Genomic DNA, 22,742 nt, shown 5'->3' on the forward strand with positions numbered 1-22,742 from the left:
CAGGCGGATCTCTGTGAGTTCGAGGCCAGACTGGACTACCAAGTGACTTCCAGGAAAGGCACAAAGCTACACAGAGAAACCCTGTCTCAAAAACCAAAAAAAAAAAAAAAAAAAAAAAAAAACCAAACAAACAAACAAAAAAAACCAAACAAACAGGGTATTACTATGTAGTTCTGGCTGGTCTGGAACTTAAACTTACTATGTAGACCAGTCTGGTCTCAAACTCAGAGATCTGCCTGCCTGCCTCTGCCTCCGGAGTGCTGAGATTAAAGACCTGTATCCCAACGACTGGCCGATGACAGCTTTTTTTTTCCTTAGTCTGTGAATTTGAAATCCAAATCAATCAAGATACAGCATGACCGCCATGGGCGCCTGAACTCAGGCTGACTAGGGGGTTAGGTCTCTCCACCCACATGGGCTAACTAACAACTTGCAAGCTGAGGTATTAGCCCCAAACTAGCTCCTCGCTTATGACGATTCTAAAACATTAGACCAGATGACTGAATGACCGCCACCTGCTGCCGGGATTCAAGAGACACACAATCCATGGGGCATGGTGGCACATGCCTGTAATCTTGGCTTTTAGGAGGCTGAGAGAAGAGGAGGGGTGTGAGTCAGTCATACTCTGTTTCACACAATAAGAGACAGACATTAGTGCACACACACACACACATAATGAAATAAAATGAATGAACCAAAAAATAGAATTTGAGGGTTGGAGAGATGGGTTGAAGGCGAGGCTCACAGCCAGAGGGCTTGAGTGTGGTTACCAGCAGCCATGTCAGGAGGCCCACAACCTCTTTTAACTCCATCTAATGCCCTCTTCTGACCTTTATGCGCCCCCATACAAACAAATGAATGAATGAATGGATGAATGGATGGATGAATGAATGAACGTACAAACCAATGAATGACCTTCAAGGAGCGTGACTGGTTGAAAGGAAGGTGTGAAATATAGGGAGCAATGGCGAGCACTGGTAACCATGAGGTGAATCTAAACCAGACATGGCCTATCAAGTAGGGATTAAGACAGTAAAAACCCCATGACAGCGACTCTCAGAGATGGAGAGATAAGAAGAAAATAAAATGCCAGAGGGCGGCACCACCACCTGTGTGTGGGGAGGACTGGGGGTGTTAAATTATTCTAAAAAGTCTGTGTATTGGTAAATGATGCTACTTAACCTTAGTGTTTATTAAGTCAAGAATAAGTGTGAAAAGGCGGAAATTATAATTAAAGTAGAAGACAGAAGAGGACAGAAAGGAAGGAAATAAAGGAAGAAAAATCGGCTGCCGGAGTGGAAGGGGACAGGAAGAACTGAAGCAAAGAACCAGCACGGTACGCAGGATACACGAGAGGGAAAGTGCGGACGCCCACGATCCGAGTAGACGCAGGGCAGCGCAGTCACACAAAGGCCAGCTCCCTGTGTGCAGGACACACAGCGCATCACAAGGGCACAGAAGGCTGAGGGAGAAGAACTAAAGGATGCAGCAAAGCAACGTGGAACCTGCCTCACCAGCTTCATGAGCAAAACCACCCCAGGAAAGGCATCGAGAGTAACCTCAGAAACCAGAAAGATAAGACATAGCTCACCAGGAAAGGATTTCTGTTTGATTTTGTAAGCAGTTTTTAGGTGTGGTAAAACACACCACACATGGAGTTTATTATCTTGTTGTTGGTGGTGGTGGTTTTTGTTTTTCAAGACAGAGTTTAAGGCCCTGGCTGGCCTTAAATTTGCTCTGTAGCCCAGGCTGGCCTTGAACTCAGATCTGCCTGCCTCTGCTCCTGAGTGCTGGGGTTAAAGGTGTGCACCACCACCACCTGGCCTTTTTCTTGTTTTAAAAAAACGTTGCTAGGAGCAAGTGGGAGAATGTCAAGGGTGTCTCTCCCAGCTACACCAGTGTGACATAATCACAGCACACAGGCACACACTGAAAGACAACACTATAGTAACAAAACTGCTGCCAGAGGAGGCGAAGAAGTTAAAAACGGTGAGAAGAAGTTAGTAAGACCAAACCAAACCAGTGTCCTCACTCTTCAAGATGGGAGTTAATAGATGCTATCTGAGGAAATGGGTGATTAGCACAGATAGACACAGAATGGCTAAGACAAAACCACAAGCTAGAACACACAGTCACAGCTTTTAAAGGGGATAAGGCCTTACCGCAAGGTAACAGGGCTTCTGTAGACTGGAGATTTAGCAGCTTAGTGAAGGAACTGGATGGGACACGAGGCCAGGCCTTGGGCCTGGGATGGAGAGAAAGCTGCAGAGGGGCGTGGCTGCCCCTCTATAGCAGCAGCCTCTGTGGTCCCAGGTGACCTCAATTCCCTTCCACCCCAGGCTACTTCAAGGGCTGGGTTGCAGGTGTTGGCCACAGGCCCAGTTCCATTCGGTGCTGGGGACTGAACCTGGGGTTCTGTGCAGGCCAGGCAAGCACTCTACCAACTGAGCTCTGCATCCCTACTCCATTTTCTTTCCCTTAAACAGTTCTGTGCAGCTTGACCTATGTATAGTTTTGGGTTTTTGTAGTTTTTTGAGACAGGATCTCCTGGAGCCCATGATGGCTTCCAGCTCAAGATGTAGCTACAACCAAGGATGACCTTGGACCTCTGGTCCTTCTAGCTCTACCACATTCAGCTTAGTTTTACTTTTAAGAGAAAAAAAGCAATGAATCAGTAAAAAGTATTTCAAGGAAACTAAATTATCAGCTTGTATACTTTAAACTGATATATTAGCAATTACATGTAATTATTTCATTTAATTACACAGCTCTACAATTGCCTCTAAGAGAATAAACTTTTCAAGATGCTGTTTTAGTTACAGATGACTTATTTATTTATTTATTTATTTAGTTAGTTAGTTAGTTATTGGTGTTTTGAGACAATGTTTCTTGTGTAGTTTTGGTGCCTGTCCTGGAACTCACTCTGTAGACCAGGCTGGCCTTGAACTCACAGAGATCCACCTGGCTCTGCCTCCTAAGTGCTGGGATTAAAGGCGTGCGCCACCAGCTGGCCATAGTTACAGATTATAAAAATTTAGATAAACTGTAGTTGTAAATCTTGAATTGATGATACACTTGATTTTAAATAGTTGTAATATTCAATTTTAGAATGCATTCTAAGTGTAATAGGTAGTTGTAGAATTCCCTAAATACTTGAGGGTAGCCCATTAAAGTTAGAAGTTTACAATACTTTAAAATATTCTTGGTCTTTAACCATATGATAGTGTCACCAGGCATGATATGATGGCTACACAAATACTACACAATAGAAGAGAAAGACCATGTCTTAAAAAGAAGAAGACAATTCCCAGGCTAGAGTCAGACCCTACTTTCGTCTCCCAATTGTCTCTCTGATGAGCTACTAAACCTATCTCAGACTGCATGGCCTTTTCTGTAAGGAAAGTCTGTCTAACGGATTCCAAAGTCTCTGTGGTTTTCCACTCCGGGGCTGACACTGACAGATGGTGTTCACGTAGAGCTGGTTTTCTAGTTCCATCCTCAGGCACAGGCAAAATGGCTCCCACTCAGATGTACAATTACTACAGAGAATGATGAGGGAGTAATTGCTAATGCCAAATGGCAGAGGCCGCTGGATGCCACTGTGGAGGGCACTTATCTTCTGACCGTAAATCTTTAAAGCAGTGGCGACACTCAGCATCCAAGTAACGGCACCTGGACTTACCCTGCTGTCCTCTGCCTCCCCAGGCCTGCCAGGACAGTAAGCCTGCCATCGATGGCTGACTTTAGTGATGCCCTGCCTTGACCGGGCCACAGAGAATCGGGCTTAATTCTTACAGCTCTCAAATGCAAATGATTTAAAAGAACATTTTCATCTGGCTGCAGTCTGTATTTCTATTTGAATTCCTCCTCCTCCCCAGCCCTCATTAATTTAAGACAAAGTAAGTAGCATCAATTCAGTAAAACCTGTGTGGGCTACATAATCACTGGCTTATGCCACAGCAACACAGGAACAATAATTTCCTTTCCATTTTCTCCCAATAAAATACTCCGAGTCCCCCAGTCCATCTGAGCAGGGCAGAGCTACACACACCTCGGAGTCACACTTACCTGGCACCTCTCCCGCAGCTGTCGAAGTTCTTTTATAACTGGGGCCAGAGCTGACTTCTTTTCTGACACCAGGGAATTCAGTTTCTTCACCTGTCATTCAAAACAAAAACATGACATCTACAAAAATGAAAAAAAAAAATGCTACATACATAAAAATACTATTGCAGTTAGATAAAGACTTAAAGGAAATAAAACCTGTCAATCACCTCAGTGCGAACTACAGGAAAGGGATTTAGTAAATGTTAATTTCCTTTTTCTTTCTTTTTTGTTTGGTTGTTTTCTTTTTGCGGGGTGGTGTGGTGTGGTGGTGGGGTGGGGGGTGGGAGACAGGGTGTCATTATGTAACTCTGGCTGTCCTAGAACTCACTATGTAGACCAGGCTGGCCTCGAACTCAGAGATCCTCTCGCCTCTGCCTCCCAAGTGCTGGAATTAAAGGTGTGTGCTACTACGCCTGGCTAGTAGATGTTAACTTTTTTTTTTAAAGATTTATTTATTTATTTATTTATTTATTTATTTATTTATTTATTTATTTATTTATTTATTAAGTATACAGTATTCTGCCTGCATGTATCCCTGCAGGCCAGAAGAGAGCACCAGATCTCATTACAGGTGGTTGTGAGCCACCATGTGGTTGCTGGGAATTGAACTCAGGACTTCCAGAAGAGCAGTCAGTGCTCTTAACCCCTGAGCCATCTCTCCAGCCCAGATGTTAACTTCTTAGCAAGGTGAAATGCCACTTACTGGTTCCAAATGTCAATGATCACGATTGCAAAGCATGATGAGGAAATGTTTGTAATCTAACACTGACTGCATAAAGAAACTACAAAGTTACCCGTATGCCAATATAGTGATATAGTGTTAAGACACATGCACCCCAGGAGGTCATGTAAAATACACATAAATATGCGTGGGTGAGTTCCAATATACTTAACCTGAATTAAGAGCAGGGGTCCTGAAGGCCTTCTCTATACTAAATACTAATCTTGTTTTAGGAACTAGATTTGGGCAAAACCAGAAAGTTCTAGGATAATACCCAGGATAGTCTCTGAGTTTGGGGGCAGCAACCATTTACCAATAGTGAAAGATGTCAAAATTATGATGCCTGATGAAAATGTCCCAGTGCATCTGGAGGACAGCAGCCCTGAATCTGGAACATCATGGGCATACACAAAGATGAAGTAATTCTAGGACTTATTTTTACCATAAATCTTCTTTAATGCTATATTAAGATACAAGGTATACACTGTTTTAAGTTGAACAATCATATTGCAATGGAAAAATTCAAGAGATTGATCTTAAAAAAAATCGATGAAAGAATGTAGGAAGAGAGTGAAGTCTTGAATAAATGTGTGTTGCTGACATGAGCCAAGGACCCACGCCTCAGTCCCAAGGTAGGGACAAAACCTTCCTCTGGTCTAAGTGCGGAAAGTCGACAGTGTGTGCCGAACATGTCCACCACGGCTTTCTCCCCGTGGCTGTTTTCAGTCTGAAGACTGCTGCCCTGCAGAGACCTGCTCCTATTGGCTCGACCCGCCCCCAGTGCAGTGGCATATAGTCAACAGCTAGGCGTGGTGTGGGGGCTGCAGCCTCCCTATCCACGAGCTCAGACCACCTGCCCCCCTTTTCTGCCCACGTGCCTGTGTGTCTGTCTTCACTCCCTCACTGCCCCCCGGAGACATGCAAGCATGTGGCAAAAGAGTATAAAGTAAACACTGCATGAAGACTAATATTTAAATGTTTATCTGAAGATTAGACATAAAAAACCTGCCTTCTAACCATATAAGTCAACAAAATAAACAAGACAGAGGTGTCATTACCATTTCAGACATGTCGTCCAGGGTTCGGCCTTTCATCTCATCAACCTCACTCTTGAGGGCCGACACCCTTTCTAGCTCTTCTTGGGTGTAACTGTACCCAGATACACCCTTCTTCTCTTCAATGGTTCGCTGGAAGAAATGAAGGGCCATGAGTGTTGACATCTTTTTCCCACGAGAAGCGCTTTCTATTTCTGTTGAAAAGTTGTGAATGATAAGTTTGCAGAGAGACAATCTGCCCTCACCTCACTTATTATTTCATCCAGGAACACGTCTTTATTCACTCTAAACCTACATTCACAGTTGCCACGCTCTCTTCAGAAGCACAGGAAGTATATCTAATTTCAGACTCTCAAATAACGCTATATTCTTAGTGTGGAACCTGAGCCACATGGTGCACTCAATAAGTATTTGGTGAAGGCATGCATTCCTAAGTGACAAGTTGCGTTCATTCACTCATCTGGCACTTCTGATACACTAGCTTTGGTTCTAGGCACCAGTGGAGAGCAGCAACAAAAAACGAGAGGGCTCCTCCCTCAAAAAGCTCATTTCTAGTGGAAATAAGTACACAATACAAAGATCAGTAAGTAGACCATATTCAAGGTGAAGACTTAAATCACAAGGTTGTTAGAGAAAGTGTATGACATCTGAGTAAAGCTATGAGGAAGTACAGAAGTGGGGGAACCCCCCCCATGGAGTTTGGAAGAAAACATGTGAAGGTAACATCCTGGAAGACGAGAAAATGTGTTGCATATGCACATGTTTGTGAGGTTGCATTTGTGTGGAGACCAGAGGTTGACCCCAGGTGTCCACCATAGTTTTGTGAGACAGTGTTTCTCGCTGAACCTGGAGCTCAGCCATTTGGCTAGCCTGGCTTGCCAGGGAGCCCAGTGGTGGTCTGGTCTCTGCCTCCCTGGTCATGGGCTTGGACCGGTGCACGTGACTTTGACTTGGGTTCTCCTGCTCACAGGGCAAGCAGTTGACTGACTGAGTCATCTCCCGAGTGCCTGTGGAAAACGCTCCAGGGAAGAAGGGATGCTCAGCTATGTTACATGCTGCTAAAAGGTTGATAAAGAAAAGGACTCACAATTGAAGGTACTTGTGATCTAATGAGAAGTTTTGGTGGCATGGTAAGTTTTAAAACCTTATTGGAAGGAGGAGCAGTGGTGGCGCACGCCTTTAATCCCAGCACTTGGGAGGTAGAGGCAGGCAGATCTCTGTGATTTCAAGGCCAGCCTTGTCTACAGAGCGAGTTCCAGGACAGGCACCAAAACCACACAGAGAAACCCTGTCTCGAAAAAAGCAACAACAACAACAAAAAACAAAAAAAAAAAAAAACAAAAAAAAAAAACCCCAAAAGCTTACTGGAAGCCAGGCATGGTGGCACATGACTGTAGTTCCAGAACTCAGAAGACTGAGGCAGGGGGATCAGGAGTTCAAGGCCAGCTCTGACTACATAGTGAGTTTTAGGGCAGCCTAGTCTACACAGAAGACCTCATCTCAAAGAAGAATAAAAAATACCATTGGAGAATATTCCAAACAGGTGGTGGTGGCGCATGCCTTTAAACCCAGCACTTGGGAGGCAGAGCCAGGAGGATCCCTGTGAGTTCAAGGCCAGCCTGGTCTACAGAGTGAGATCCAGGACAGGCACCAAAACTACACAGAGAAGCCCTGTCTCAAAAAACAAAAATAAATAAATAAGTAAATAAATTCATTCCAAAGGGTTGGATTTCTGGGCTGCCAACAGGACTAGACCTAAAGAGAAGAAGGAACCACAGAGAATAAGCTTACAGTTCTGTACACAATCCGTGGACAGGCAAAATCAAACCCTAAGCTGTGCACACCCGAGGAAGATACTCAGAAACCCGATATGACTGCTTAAGAGATGGACACAGATTTCAACGTTTTCACCATACAAGGGAGACAGAGGGAACAGCTCAGACTTGTCAACATATGGGTGCTGGTAAATGCCCCGTCCTCCAGCCAATGCCCCAGAAGGGCTGCATCTCAGAGGTACAGGTATAACCTCACAGTCAGATCTGGGCCCGACAGTAACAACCAATTCCAAGGAATAAAGTCCCTGATAGAGGCATGAGGACTGTATCCTTACGAATACTGAAAACTAGACAAATATCAGCTCTAATGACATCCCTCAATTGGATTAAAGTGATCTGAAAGGGAAAAAAATTAAATCCTGCAAGGCGGTGATGGCGCACGCCTTTAATCCCAGCACTCGGGAGGCAGAGGCAGGTGCATTTCTGTGACTTTGAAGCCAGTCTGGTCTATGAAGTGAGTTCAAGGACAGCCAGAGCTGTTACACATAAATATAAAAAACAAAGACAAAAAACCAACTCCTTTGGAAGGAAAATTACAGCCAGGGCCATGAAAATATAAACACGTGGAGCCTGACAGCCAATAAAAATTACAGATAAATAAAGAAAGGTAGCAAACCAGGCCTGGAAAGATGGCTCAGCAGTTAAAAGCACTGGCTGCTCTTATAGAGGACCCAAGTTTGGTTCCCAGCACCCACGTGGCAGCTCACAACCATTTGTAACTCTAGTTCCAGGGGATCTGATGTTCTCTTCTGAACCCTGTGGACACCAGGTACACACGTGGTACACATACATATATACAGGCTAAAGACTTATACACATAAAAAATACAATAAATATAAAAAAATAAAAGAAGGTAGCAAAACACAAAACAATCAACAATCCAAAGTGACTCACCATGAGAAACAGTAATAGGAAATGAAAAAAAAAAAGAAAAGAAAGGAAAAAGTGAAACACATAATCAATAAGACAGAAAGGGGCTGATGAGATGGCTCAGTGGTGAGGGCACCTGCTACAAAGCCTGGCGAGTATGATCCCTGGGACCCACGTGGTGGAAGGAGAAAACAGACTCCTAGAGGTTGTCCTCTGACCTCCACACATGCCGTGACACACACGCACACACACATGAACAAACATGACAGACAGACAAATGTAGTATCAATAAGAATGGCCATGGGGAATGGCGATGAAGTCTACTATAGATGTAAGTGGAGTCCAAGTAAAGGGAAGAGAAGCACTGATGACCGGGACAGATACAGTGGAATTAGACGTCCAGAGGACAAGAGGAACCTGAAACATCCCCAGATGTTTGATTGTAAGTCAAGGCCATGGGAATTAGGAAACAATCTCAACAATAATGCAACTATTACTGTCAGTCCTGAAGATAGTGCTGTCGGGATCCATGTTTGGTTCATGGTAAATTTTCAGTCCTAAGTTCTTGGGAAGCAGACCATGCAAATCATCACGAAGCGGCAAAGTTCATATTGTCATCGACGTGTGAAATGCCCTTGACCTCTGCCACACTGCTCGGGCACAGCAGCATCCTGATGAAATAGCTTCCCCACGGGGACAGAGGAGGGAAAGTGTCCCACAGGAGAACGGCAGGGACCTGGCATTCAGAGGAGCTCCACATCAGGGCTTCAGCTCTCACCTGCCAACCTCATAACCCAAACATGAGGGCAAGGCTGCAGGCAAACTTCCCCACAGCGCCTTCCCTTGGGATTTCTTTCCAAAGCTCCTTGGAAGTGCATGTGTAGGCCATGATAAATAATGTTTTACAGTTACTCTCTTGGAATGATAATTTTACTCAAATTAACTAGCTAACCAAAAGAAAAACCAACTTGGGCTTCCAACATCTATTAATAACCCCAAAGTTAGCACACATATTTTTAAAAGGCAGTGCTTACTGCTGCATTAAAAAATAAATGAATCAGCTTATATGACATCTCTGTAATTAGTCAAAGAAAATTAATAATTATATGATTTTCCAGTAAAAACAATGACCTCAGCATAAAGTTACAAGCCATAAACCTCTTGACATTTGTATTTTTAGTAGCCAAGATAAAGCAATATTACCAGTTGATGCTGAATGGTTTCCTGACGTTGCTTAAGAAGTTCTTCTGTCCTTTGCAAGAGACCAAATTCAGCCTTAAATTCAGCTATTATCTGATGCTTCTTTTTGAAAACTGTACTCTTGCTTCGAAGTTTACTGACATATCTCTTGAACTGCAAAAAAAAGTACCCAAGCATTATAAATAAACACATTTTATTAGAAAGCTTCTCCTCTCTACTTAGCAGTCGATGCATCATCACAAATACACAATAACCTAGTTTTCTTAGAAAACTCATACAGACGGATTGCTTAATATTTATGCATTTAATGTGTGTTTGTATGTACCGCATGCAGGCAGGAGACAGAGCTGTCAGGAGAGGGTAACGGACTCCTTGGAACCACAGTGACTGTTGGTGTGAGCCGCCACATTGGTGCTGTGAACTGACCCTGGTTCGTCTTTGTTTCTCCAGACAATGTCTCTCCATGCAGTCCTGGCTGTCCTAGAACTTGTTATGTAGACCAGGCTAGCCAGGCATGTGCCACCATGCCCAGCTATGAACCTGGTTCCTCTGTAAGAACAACAAGTGCTCTTAATCACTGAGTCATCTCTCCAGCATCAAGACTAACTGCTTAATTAAACTCTCTCTCTCTCTCTCTCTCTCTCTCTCTCTCTCTCTCTCTCTCTCTCTCTCTGTGTGTGTGTGTGTGTGTGTGTGTGTGTGTCTTCATTTTCGAACTCAAATATTCTGAATTCTTTTTTTGGAGCTGAGGATTGAACCCAGGGCCTTGTGCTTGCTAGGCAAGCGCTCTACCACTGAGATAAATCCCCAACCCCCTGAATTCTTATATAGAAGCTTTTCACTTAAAACTTCATAAATAAATCAGGCAGTAGTGGCGCACACCTTTAATCCCAGCACTCGGGAGGCAGAGCCAAGCGGATCTCTGTGAGTTCGAGGCCAGCTTGGTCTACAGAGCGAGATCCAGGACAGGCACTAAAACTACACAGAGAAACCCTGTCTCGAAAAACAAAAAACAAACAAACAAAAACTCACCAAAAACAAAACAAAAACAAAACACAACTTTATAAATAAGGAAAAAACAAACAATCAACTAACCAAACAAACAAACAAAACAGAAATTCAACTCTCTAACAGTACAAAGGCCTAGAGAAGGAAGAGGCCATGATTAGCTCTGGCCTGGTCTCATCATGGAGTTTCATGAATGACTGTGTTCTGCTAGAAGTTTACTTGATTTGCTGGGCTCAGTACAGAAAACCAGGGTCGGCCACAGTGACTACTGTCACCTGAGGAGTGGACTGTGGCCATTTCCTTAGGAAGCATCTCAGACACAGGATAGGGACTCATCCTAAAATTTAAGAAGTTAAGAATACTGCATGAGGGCTGGAGAGATGGCTCAGTGGTTAAGAACACCAACTGCTCTTCCAAAGGTCATGAGTTCAGTTCCCAGCAACCACATGGTGGCTCACAACCATCTGTAATGAGATCTGGTGCCCTCTTCTGGTCTGCAGGGACACATGCAAGCAGAATGCTATATACATAATAAATAAATCTTAAAAAAAATACTGCATGAGAAACTACTGAAGAGGAACACTTCTGACACCCACTCCTCTGATAGACCATTTCTTCTTTTCTAAGTGTGTATTCCTTCTACCATAGGCAGCATTTCATTAAATATATGATGAAATCCTATCTTAAGGCCCCCGTCTGCCACAAACCACTTCCATAGAACAGCAAGCTCCTGTATTACTCGAGACAGCTCGTTAGCAACTGCAGAGAAAGCACACTGCTTTTTTGTTTTGTTTTGTTGCTGGTGTTTTGAGACAGGGTTTCTCTGTGTTGCCCTAGCTGTCTTGGAACTCACTCTGTAGACCAGGCTGGCCTCGAACTCAGAGATCTGCCTGTCTCTGCCTCCTGAGTGCTGGGAGTGAAGGTGTGTGGTGTGCCACCATGCACCACTTAAATATTCGGTTTTTAAAAACTTTATGTGTATGGCTGTGTCGCCTGCATGGATGTCTGTGTACCATGTGTGTGCCTGCTGCTGGTGAAGGCCAGAGAGGGCGTTGGATCACCTGGAACTGGAGTTATAGATGGTTGTGACCACCATGGGAATTGAACTCATGTCCTCTGTAAGAACAGCTAGTGCTCTTAACCACTGAGCCATCTCTCCAGCCCCACAATATTTTTATTTCATATTCAGTAATGTTGAAAATGTTGCTTCACATAAACACACAGGACAAAATGTCAGCAGTATGTTTATGGCCATCTCAGAATTATGGAAAAATTTCTCTTAATCCTAGGCTAAAGTTAATTTACCAATATTTTTCAATGAAATTCAAGACCATAACTCATTCAGCCATTTATAAGATCAAACACTGTAATCCAATCCAATCCAAAGATAAACTAATTTGATACTTACACACTGAGGAACAATGGTGGGAAAATACGAAGTCTGTGTTTTCTATAATCAGACACTGTTTCTATAACAGCAGAAACTTTTGTATGGACAGTAAAAACATTACCATAATTTTTTAAATAATTTATTTATTTTTATTTCATGTGCATTGCTGTTTTGTCTGCATGTATGTCTGTGTGAGGGTTCTCTGGAACTGGAGTTACAGACAGTTGTGAGCTGCCGTGTGGTTGCTGGGAACTGAACCCGGGTCCTCTGGAAGAGCAGCCAGTGCTCTTAACTGCTGAGCCGTCTCTCCAGCCCCCAACACTACCACTCTTAATAGGCCAATGGTGTCGAATGTGAGCCATGGTGTGACGGTGTGTGCAGCGCAGTGTGTATTGTGTTGCAAACAGGGCTGCAGAGAGGTCCTGCAACACAATGAGGGTCAGCGCTGCCCAAAGCACTGCAGATGCATCATGTTTGGACATACTTGATTTTGAATTCCTTTCGGTTATTGCATGTTCAAAAAGATTTTGCTGCTGTCAAATTTTTTGTGACCCCCCAAGCTCTGCTACATCACCCCACGAACTTAGCATCCACAGTTTCAGAAAACGAGATGTAGATGATGCAAGTTCAGAATACTTCTCCTTCTTTTTCTTCACGGATTTTTGAGATAGGGTCTCCCGCTGCAGTCCAGGCTAGACTGAACCTGAACATGACACTGGGCCTTGGCATCCTGAGTGTTGGTATTACAGGCACGTGACACCACACTGGGGTTAATTAAGTACTGGGGAGTGGGAAGACTGACTGTCTCAGTGTCTCTCGTAGCCAGGCTGGCCTCAAATTCACAAGGCAGCCAAGGCTGGCCTTGAACTGATTCTCTTGCCTCCACTTCCCAGGCTAGGATCACAAGCATGCACCACCATGCCTTGCTCTCCAAGTATTTCTCTATAATGAGTTAGTCTTGCTACTCTGGAATCCAGCCCCCACACAGTGAATTTTCAATGGATGGGTTATAAAAGCGGCTCGAAAAATCTGAGCCATAGCAAAGTACCTAGTCTAATAACTTGCTAATTTTCCTTTTAAAGCATAAATGTGGAAGCCTGATATAACCAACTCAGAATCCCTAGAGTAACTAACTATACATTCTATTAAAAGTGTCCTGGGCAAAGCGCCCGAAATGAAATCAGCCCTGCTCATCTGCTCTCATCCTGTGTAACATCTAGGCCAACTTCTCTTCTCTATCTTGCTCTGCTCCACAACTATTTTTAAAAGCTAAAAGCTAGAAATGCTTTGGAGGAAGAACAATTCCACATATTACTCACCATACTATACGAGAACTGGTTATTATTGGGCATTCATTGTACCCAGGGGAAGGGTACAGCCAGGGTCACATGAGTCACAGTTCCACACAAAGAAGCAATAGGGTGGCCATTTAGCATCTAAGTACTCTACTGCTCCTGGCTAATTAAGGAGAAAGAAACACATCACCAATGTTTTCAGTCCACTGTACACATTCCTTCTAATTACCACTTGGGCTTTAGGTTATTTCTGGGCTTTTAAATATCACACAAAACAATACAAACACACTGATTCTTCACTTTATTTTTTTGAAACAAGGATCTTGCTATGTGACACAGGTTGGCCTGCAATTCCAGATCTTCCTGCCTTCTGAGTGCTGGGATTACAGCCTTGTGTCGCCACGCTAGCCTTAAATACACACTTCACGATTTCTGTAGGGTATTTTTCCAGAAATGGTCAAAAGGAACATGCATTTCTGATATTCTGCCAAAGTGCTCTGCAGAAGGCTATTTATAATACTTTTACAGTTGATCTGAAAAGTGAAGCAAGCATCCTCTTAACCCTGCAAGTCTCCATTAGGAAGCTCGGCTTTTCATTGTTTCTTGAGCACCTGCAGGGATCTTCCGGAACAGCCTGCTTGTCACTGCTTCACTCTGTCACTGGCCTGCTGTGTTACTGCCTTGTGCATCTGGAACAGGGATTCTCAAACCTTCTGCTCTCAAATACCCTTTATGTAATCTTTTTTATTTTGCCCAGGCTGGTCTTGAACTCATCATCCTCTTAACTCCTTCCAAGAACTGAGATTACAGAAGTGTACCATCATGCCCAGCAACCCTCTTAAAATTATCAAAGATCTCAAGATTTTATGTAGCTCTTATGTGGTGATAAATTGTGTCCCCCCAATGTATTGTGCCCCCTAATAATGCTTATCTGAGGATCAGAGGAAAAAGCCAGCCACTATAATACACATAGAAGTCAGGCAATGATAGCACATGCCTTTAATTCTAGCATTTGGGAGGCAGAGATCCATCCAGATCTCTGTGTGTTCAAGGCTACACTGGGAACAGAGCCAGGCATGGTGGCACACGCTTTGAATTCCAACACTAGTTAACCATAAAGATCTGGAGGTCTGTACAGACGGACAGGAAGTGACAGAGCTGGGCAGGAAAAGGAAGTGATGTAGCTGGGTGGAGAGAAGAAGTGAGATGGCAGGCAAGAAGGCATATAGGCATTGGTATACAGGAAGTAGCTCTCTTTGGAGACTGAGGAGTTGGCCAGGTAAGGTTGGCTGTGGCTTGTCCTATTCCTCTGATCTCTCAGTTTTAACCCCAATATCCAGCTCCAGGTTTTCATTAATAAGACCATATAGCAATTCGTCTTACAATCTTTTTTTTTTTTTTTTTTGGTTTTTCAAGACAGGGCTTCTCTGTGTAGCTTTGTGCCTTTCCTGGATCTCATTCTGTAGACCAGGCTGGCCTCAAACTCACAGAGATCTGCCTGCCTCTGCCTCCCGAGTGCTGGGATTAAAGGCGTGAGCCGCCACTGCCCGGCTTACAATCTTATCTATCCATAGTTACCATACTAGAAATGAAAATCAGCAGTGTGGTATACCACACATTCTAGAACACAAGAAAAAGCAAGCATATACTCTGTTAGCCCCCATAGCAATGGTATGCTCACACAGGAAGCATCTATAAACTATGTACTCGTGAGAAGGTCAGAGGAAGAACTACCTCCCGTTCCTGGTTCAGAGGAACGACAGTGGTCCCTGGAGGGATGGCCAGTGACGATGACTCAGCAGCAAAGTGGCATGGCCAGAGGGCCCAGAGACCAAAGGGAAACAGAGGAGCAGGGAACTGTGTAGAGGTGGAGCAGTAGGAGGTGCTTGGAGTATTTATGCAAGTGAGACCAGTAGGCTGAATTCCAAGGATGGGAAATGATGGGTAGAATTGAGGAGCTAAAAAATCCTTTTTAAAAATTGTATTGGTGCCAGGTAGTGGTAGCACATGCCTTTAATATCAGCACTTGGGAGGCAGAGGCAGGCAGATCTCTGTGAGTTTGAGGCCACGCTGGTCTATAAAACGAGTTCTAGGACAGCCAGGGCTACACAGAGAAACCCTGTCTTGAAAAATAAAAAAAATTTTTTAAATTTTATTTGCATGACTGGTTTGTTGCACGTATATATGCGTACTGTCTGTGGGCCAGAAGAGGGACCTGGTCCCCTGGGAACAGGAATTATGGCTGCTAAGTGGGTGCTGGGAATCGAACCCACATCCTCTGGAAGAACAGGTGCTCTTAACCACAGGGCCAACTCTCCAGCCCCAGCATATCTCGTTTTATATTTCTAGTCAGAAACTTTTAAACTGGCAGCTGCAACTGAGAACCAAAGCCCGGTACACTCTGCTTCCCATAATCCACCTCTGCAAATAATTCAGGAGGAACTAGTGACAGACAGGGCTGAGCGAGACTGTTTTATCTGAATGATTTCTTTAAACTAGGAACCCTATGATTCCTGTATGTTATTTCTCACCTTCGTTATAACTTTTACTATTGAATACACCCAACATTATCTTAAGGTGTTTGCTTTCTATAAGAATTGCTTCTTCAGGCTGTGGGAACTGGGCCAGGAGGAAAAGGATAGAGGTGCCAAGCTGGGCACTGAAGGTACCCAGAGGCAGGGGCATGCTGTGGCTGCAGCACTGCCTGCAACACCCAAGCGGTTGTGTACCCTAGCAACTGGGCCCTCTACTACCTGAAGATTAAGTAACAGCCGTAACAGGCACGTGCCGACTGCCAGTGCGCCCTGGAGCGTGCCTGGCAGTCTGTGAAGGCACACTTCTTCCTGGGGCAGTGCTAGCCGGATGTGCCGAGTGAGGGTGAGGCCACTGCCAGTCGGCAGCGAGCCTACACCTCGGCCAAGGGGCAGCGGCTCAGCTTGCAGATGACATCCCTTAGCCCCTTGGCATCATCAGCAGCATCAGAACAGGACTGAGGCAAGGCACATCCACCAGGAGAGTGAGCTGCACTCCCATCTCCCCAGGCTCGGTGCTGCTGAGCCCGAGAGGGCACTGATACATCCTCGGAACCACGAGGGAGGGAGGCGAGAGTGACGGCCACATTCAGGCCCAGCAGGCCGACATGGAGTACAACAAATACATGGCAGACAGAGACGAGCTCTTCTCTCGGGGGGACAAGAAGGGAAACAAGGAAGAGATCCCTGAACACTGGTGTGGCAAGACCAGCTCTGAACTGATGTGGGAAGCCCGCAACACACCCATCGGCATCACTATGATGGCGAAGGATGCTGAGGAGCAATTGTAGGTGTGAGCCACCCGAGACCTGGGGCCCTCTGACCCAGGAATAGCTCATCTCCAACTCAGCCATGAAGGAAGTCATTAATAGATTCTTCTATGAGGATGGCTGGCTAGAAAACGAGTGAGACCCCATACCCTGTCTGGCCTGGCACCCTGGTCCGAGCTCCAGTCCCTGTATATAATCTGTGCACCTGGGTCTGCCTTCCTCCCTCAGGTCTGTTGACGGGTTCTAAACTGCTCTCTCCTCCTGCTTGCTGGACCATGACCCCTCCCACTTCTGGGCTGGAAAGTGGGTGAGGGTGGGCTGACCACCACGGTTCTGTCTATAGTCACTAAAACAAAGACAACAGGAACAAAACAGCGCCCCCAAAAACCTTGAGTGTTCTTTGCTTGTGAAAGTTTTTAAAAACGTTTCAGGGAGGGGCTGGAGAGACAGCTCAGAAGTGAAGAAAGAACGCTTGCTGTTCTTACAGAGGATCCGGGTTCCTAGCAGTCATGTGGTGGTTCACAACCATCTACAGATCTGGTTCTAAGAGATCTGTGGCTCTCTTCTGACTTCTGAGGGCATCAGGCATATATGTGTATATATATATATGTGCTCCACATACACATAAGTAGGCAAAACACTTATATACATTAAATAAAATAAATAATCTTTAAAAATTGAACTAGCTATTTACAAGAATAATTTTGAGCGGGTGGGGGACAGCTTAGCAGGTGGAAGTCCTTGCTGGGCAAGCCCGATGACCTGAGTTCAGTCCCAAGGACCCATGCAGAAAGCCAGATGTGTCCGTGCACATCTGTAATCCTAGCATTCCTGCAAAGTGATGGGAGACAGAGGAGAATCAGCAGGAAGACCCTAAGCTACACTGGTGTATGCAGTACAAAGACAAGAGACCCAGCCAGGTGGTGATGGCGCACGCCTTTAATTCCAGCACTCGGGAGGCAGAGGCAGGAGGATCTCTGTGAGTTCGAGGCCAGCCTGGTCTCCAAAGAGAGTTCCAGGAAAGGCGCAAAGCTTACACAGAGAAACCCTGTCTCGAAAAACCAAAAAAAAAAAAAAAAAAAAAAAGACAAGAGACCCTTATGTAAGGACAAGGCAAGAGAAAACCAACTCCCAAAAGTTGTCCTGTAACTTGCACATGTGTGCTAGGCACGTGCATACTTGCACTTGGACACATAATACATAGATAGATAAATCTTTCATTAAAAGAAATCAGTTCTGTGCTAGTGAGACTTCTCAGTGGGTAGAGGCACGTGCAGCCATTCCTGACAACCTGACTTCGAACCCTGGGACCCAAGAGTGAATGGAGAGAACCAGCTCCCTCGTGCTATCCCCGACCTCCAATAGTGCACCGTGGCACACAAATATACATACATGTAAATAAATAAAAATGTAAATTTATGCCAGCCTGTGTTGACTACCCAAGGGAAGCCTTACCCCCTATGAGGAGGGGGTAGAATTGGGGGGTAGTGGGAGAAAGGGAGAGAGGGAGAACAGGAGTTAGTATGTAAAATGAAAAAAAAATTTAAATAAAAAAAAGAGCTACAAAAGAGGAAAAAATGTAAATTTAAATTTAAAATTAAAAGAGTGACTTCAAAAGGAACAATTTAAAAATATTTTAAAAGATGAAGTGTTGTGTGTGTTCATGTGTGTGAACTTGCACATGTGTGTGGTTATATCACACTGATTCGGGCCCTTACGTTTAAGCAGCAAGCACTACTGATTGAGTCACTTTCTCAGCCACAAAAATACTTTTAAAGGTGTGCCTGTGCCTGAGGAGGTCAGCAGAAGGAGGCAGATCCCCGAGAACTGGAGTTATAGTTTTGAACCACTATGTGGATGCTGGGAACTGAACCTGGGTCTTTTGTAAGAACAGCAAGTGTGCTTAACCTTAGAGCCAGCTCTCCAGCTCCAGGCTTTAAAAAAAATATTTACTTTATTATTATGATTATGATTATGTGTGCTGGTGCCCAGAGGCCAGAAGAGAGCATCGGGTTCCTTGAGGCTGGAGTTATGGGCGGTTGTGAGCTGCCTGATGTGGACTCTGGGAATTCTGGTCCTCTCAAAGAGCAGGAGATGCTCTTAACTGATGAGTCGTTTCTCCAGTCAACAGGAGTTTGAAAAAACAAGTAGTCATTTTAAAGGGAGGTTTTAAGGCAAAGGATATAAGCAACAAATCTTTGCAAGATTAAGATAAAAGCTTCTCTTTATGCACGGTGATGGTCACTCAAACAAATGTGCCATCATTAAAGTAAAATACAAAGCTTGCTACTGGGTGGAAAAATGCATTAGAGCAGCTGCAGTAATCATATGTACCCCTCTCCATAAGGAATCCAACACTGTCATTTCTGAAAGATCGGCCCTCATTCTCCAGGCCTAGATCAGCAGGAATAATGCTTTATGGGTTAGGCCAGTAGGTGCTAAGTGAGCACTCTATTATTTGGAGCTCTCATCTATCTGCATGCATTGGGTGTGGGTAATGGATTAATGATTTACAGTGTTAGCTCTGCCTTTAGGACCAACATTACAGACTCAGCTCCTTTGTGATTAAAATGGAACGTGACAAATGTTCTTTCTCTTTTATCTACTCACTGTGTTTCTAACCTTTTACAGGAATGATCCGCGTCTGGGCTAGCCTATTTCCCTGACACCTTCCAAGCTTATTAGGAACGACAAGAGAGTTACCGGATTCTCAACCTCACTCTGCACACTTACATGAAAACATGAATCTGCCCCTGCTGAAAACTTTCTGCTTCAAGATGTGGCATGAAAATTATTTTCTAAGTAATTAGCTGGAAGAGTTTTACAAGAAGTACTTTCTGCTGCTCAAGACAATAAAGAGCTAGCTATGCTTACTTTAAAAGAGAAATTCCTAATTCCACCAAACTTTCCAATTTCTTTTTAGAACAACTGGACCAGAATGAGTACTTTTTGTTCTCAAATCCTATTAGTGCGACATCCATGCCATTTTCCATGTCTTAATTAAATCATATCTTTGTCAATTGCCTTGCCAACTGACACGTATGACTTCTTTATTTATTTATATTCTATAGGACTCTACAGGCTTGAGGGAGCGAAGGAGTAAGGAGATAAGACGCCACCATCTACAAGTAGCATGGCTGCGTCCAGAGGCAGCATCCCCCACTGGTCAGCGTCTGCTGTTCTGTCTGAATTCAGGCTGTCTCCTTCTGCAGATCACCCACAGGCTCGGAAGTGTGCTCTCAGAGCGGCTACCCGTTCTAAGCAAAAAGAAAATGTTTCCAAGCAACCTTTGTTTTCTGCTACCATGGCTGCCTGTTCACAACACTCAGCAGAACTAGTGTGACATAAACATGTACACAAATTCGATCCCAACCTTTCCCAACCTGTTAGTATTACATTTTTAACTGTAAATGAGAAAGGCTCAGCAGCCAAGCATGAACAACGTGATTCTGTGCATATGGTAGTGACTAGTTAACCGCATTGTCTTTGCAGTCTATAATGAACAATGGGATATATGCTGTAGCAATCAGCCTTAAGTGACATGCTGGCCCAGGACCACCTGTAAGAGGGTTGATCACGCCCTCCCAAGTCTCTGGGAGTCTATTAGGGATCAGACCACCTCACAGCTGTCACTGTTCTAATGAATGCTTCAGCTGCTGTCCCAGTGGTTTTAATGCGCCAGGAAAAAAGATGAAGAGTTTTACATCTAAAATTGCATGCATCATATACTATTTCTATTACTGTAAGCTGAGCCAAATTTATTTGGTCCTGTTTTGTTCTAGCTCTTGGGAAATTTTAGGAGCTGCAGGCCCTGCCATGATAAAGAGCACAATGTGATTTGAAAGGTTCTAAAAATACCTCAGGTTTGCCTAGGCTCCCTTGAAACGGTGGATGATTCAACTACAAGTGTCAAAATGTGGTTCCTGAGTCTCCGGGAACTGACAGCTGCGGCCGCTCTTGCCAGGATTCCCTTATCTCCGCGCCGCTTCCCTTTGAAGTCGTTAAAGAGATTTCATAATCTTCCCTATTCAGCTCTAGGATTTCTGGTGGTAGCTGCAGAATGCGATGCTTGGCTGTGTCTAAAGCCACTTATAATAGTATTTGACTAAGCACATTTTCCAAGCTGCTAAGCTTCCTGTGATGGTGAAGGGAGAAAGGGCAACCGGCTGCAAACCAGTGGTGACCTCTCCACCCATGGACCACAGGAACTGGAGCCAGAGGTTCGTTAGTGGCTCTGAAAAAATTCAGACCCAAAAGACGTACATCACTCTGAATGAAAACCCAGGGAACACAGTCTAGAAGTGTAGGTTGTTGACTAAGAAATGGCAGAAATCATAGAAAAAGACTTGGCTACAGGCTACCACATGAAATAGCAAATTTCAGTTTCTGATCAGGCACATAAAATTATGTGAGGAAGTAAACAGCCGAGGTCAGGGTGAAGAGTTACATATGACTAGTTTTCTCATTAACTGAAGCTTGCAAAATAGTGCCAAGACATTTAATATGAATATCCCAATTTAAAAACAAACAAACAAAAAAAACCAACTTTGACCAGACAGACAGATCTCTGTGAGTTTGAGACCACTTTGGCCTACATATTGAGTTCCAGGCCAGGTAGGATCATAGTTGAGACCATGTAGATAGAAAGGAAAGGAAGGGAGGGAGGGAGAGAGAGAGAGGTAAGAAGGAGGGAGGGAGGGTGGTCTGGTACCTAAGACATATCTTTGGCTAGTACTGGTTTCTTAGGAAGGCAGAAATTGAACAAGTGACCTCAAGAGTGCTGCATGTTGTAACATCAAGAAAAAGCGCTGTCGGAACATGTCCTGGAGAACCACAGTGACAGAGTTAAACAGGAGACAGTATTAGGGAGGGCATCCCAGAAGACGTTCTACTTAAGCTGCTTCTAGAAAAGAACACTGACAGCAAGCAGCACCCTATCGGCAATGACGCTGGTCACAGACCTGTCTTCTGACTACTGCAGCCTGTCTGTGATGACGCCGGTCACAGACCTGACTTCTGACTACTGCAGCGTGCTGTGCTGCTGCTCAGGCTCCACCCACAAAGAGATATTCTATGTTAAAAAAAAAATTGTGCCAGGTGGTAGTGGTGGCGCACGCCTTTAATCCCAGAAATCGGGAGGCAGAGACAGGAGGATCTCTGTGAGTTCGAGGCCAGCCTGGTCTACAGAGCGAGGTCCAGGACAGGCTCCAAAGCTATAGAGAAACCCTGTCTCAAACCACCGCCCCCACCCCCACCCCCTCAAAAAAAAAAAAAAAAAAAAAAAAAAAAAAAGGGAAGATCATGTAATCTTAAGATCTTGTTCCAGTATCTGAAGCTGTCTGAACTTGGAATAATGGTAGCACTTTGGACTTTATTTTTTTATTTTTTTATTTTTTTATTTTTTTGGTTTTTCGAGACAGGGTTTCTCTGTGTAGCTTTGCGCCTTTCCTGGAGCTCACTTGGTAGCCCAGGCTGGCCTCGAACTCACAGAGATCCGCCTGGCTCTGCCTCCCGAGTGCTGGGATTAAAGGCGTGCGCCACCACCGCCCGGCCGCACTTTGGACTTTAAACCTAGTCCTAAGGTACAACCATATGAGAATGTAAACTGTTCTTTTAGATTTAAACTTTATTTTTATTTCATGTGTGGAGTGTCTGCCTGAATGTGTCTATGCACCACATGTGTGTGGTGTTCATGGAGACCAGAAGAAGGTGTTGGATCCCCTGGAGATAAAGCATCTCCATGTGGGTGCTGGGAACTGAACCTGGGACCTCTGCAAGAGCGGCCAGTGCTCTTAATCACTGAGCCATCTCTCCAGCCCTCCATATGAAGATTTGAACTAGAATCTAATAACAAACTAACTTACAAATTAAAATGTGGTTTCTCTTATAAGTGATAAAATTTAGCAAAGTCACATTGGGAAATCCTCATATGTTCCTTGAGGCACATATTTAACTCAATG

At 44.4% G+C, this 22,742-nt stretch overlaps 1 protein-coding gene across 9 annotated transcripts in view; it reads right to left on the bottom strand.

Moving 5' to 3' along the window:
• Ift81 (intraflagellar transport 81) overlaps positions 1–22,742 on the bottom strand; it is an 84,729-nt gene that overhangs the window by 13,117 nt on the left and 48,870 nt on the right. For all 9 annotated transcript variants that reach the window (XM_076559996.1, XM_076559997.1, XM_006970744.4 and 6 more), the window contains exons 12-14: positions 9,792–9,941; positions 5,887–6,015; positions 4,069–4,158 (exon numbers count right to left, since the gene is read on the bottom strand). In XM_076559996.1, the coding sequence (XP_076416111.1) occupies positions 4,069–4,158; positions 5,887–6,015; positions 9,792–9,941 (369 nt within the window). The remainder of the gene's footprint in view (positions 1–4,068; positions 4,159–5,886; positions 6,016–9,791; positions 9,942–22,742) is intronic.

This window comes from Peromyscus maniculatus, chromosome 23 (assembly GCF_049852395.1).
Source record: "Peromyscus maniculatus bairdii isolate BWxNUB_F1_BW_parent chromosome 23, HU_Pman_BW_mat_3.1, whole genome shotgun sequence".
Lineage (NCBI taxonomy): Eukaryota > Metazoa > Chordata > Mammalia > Rodentia > Cricetidae > Peromyscus > Peromyscus maniculatus.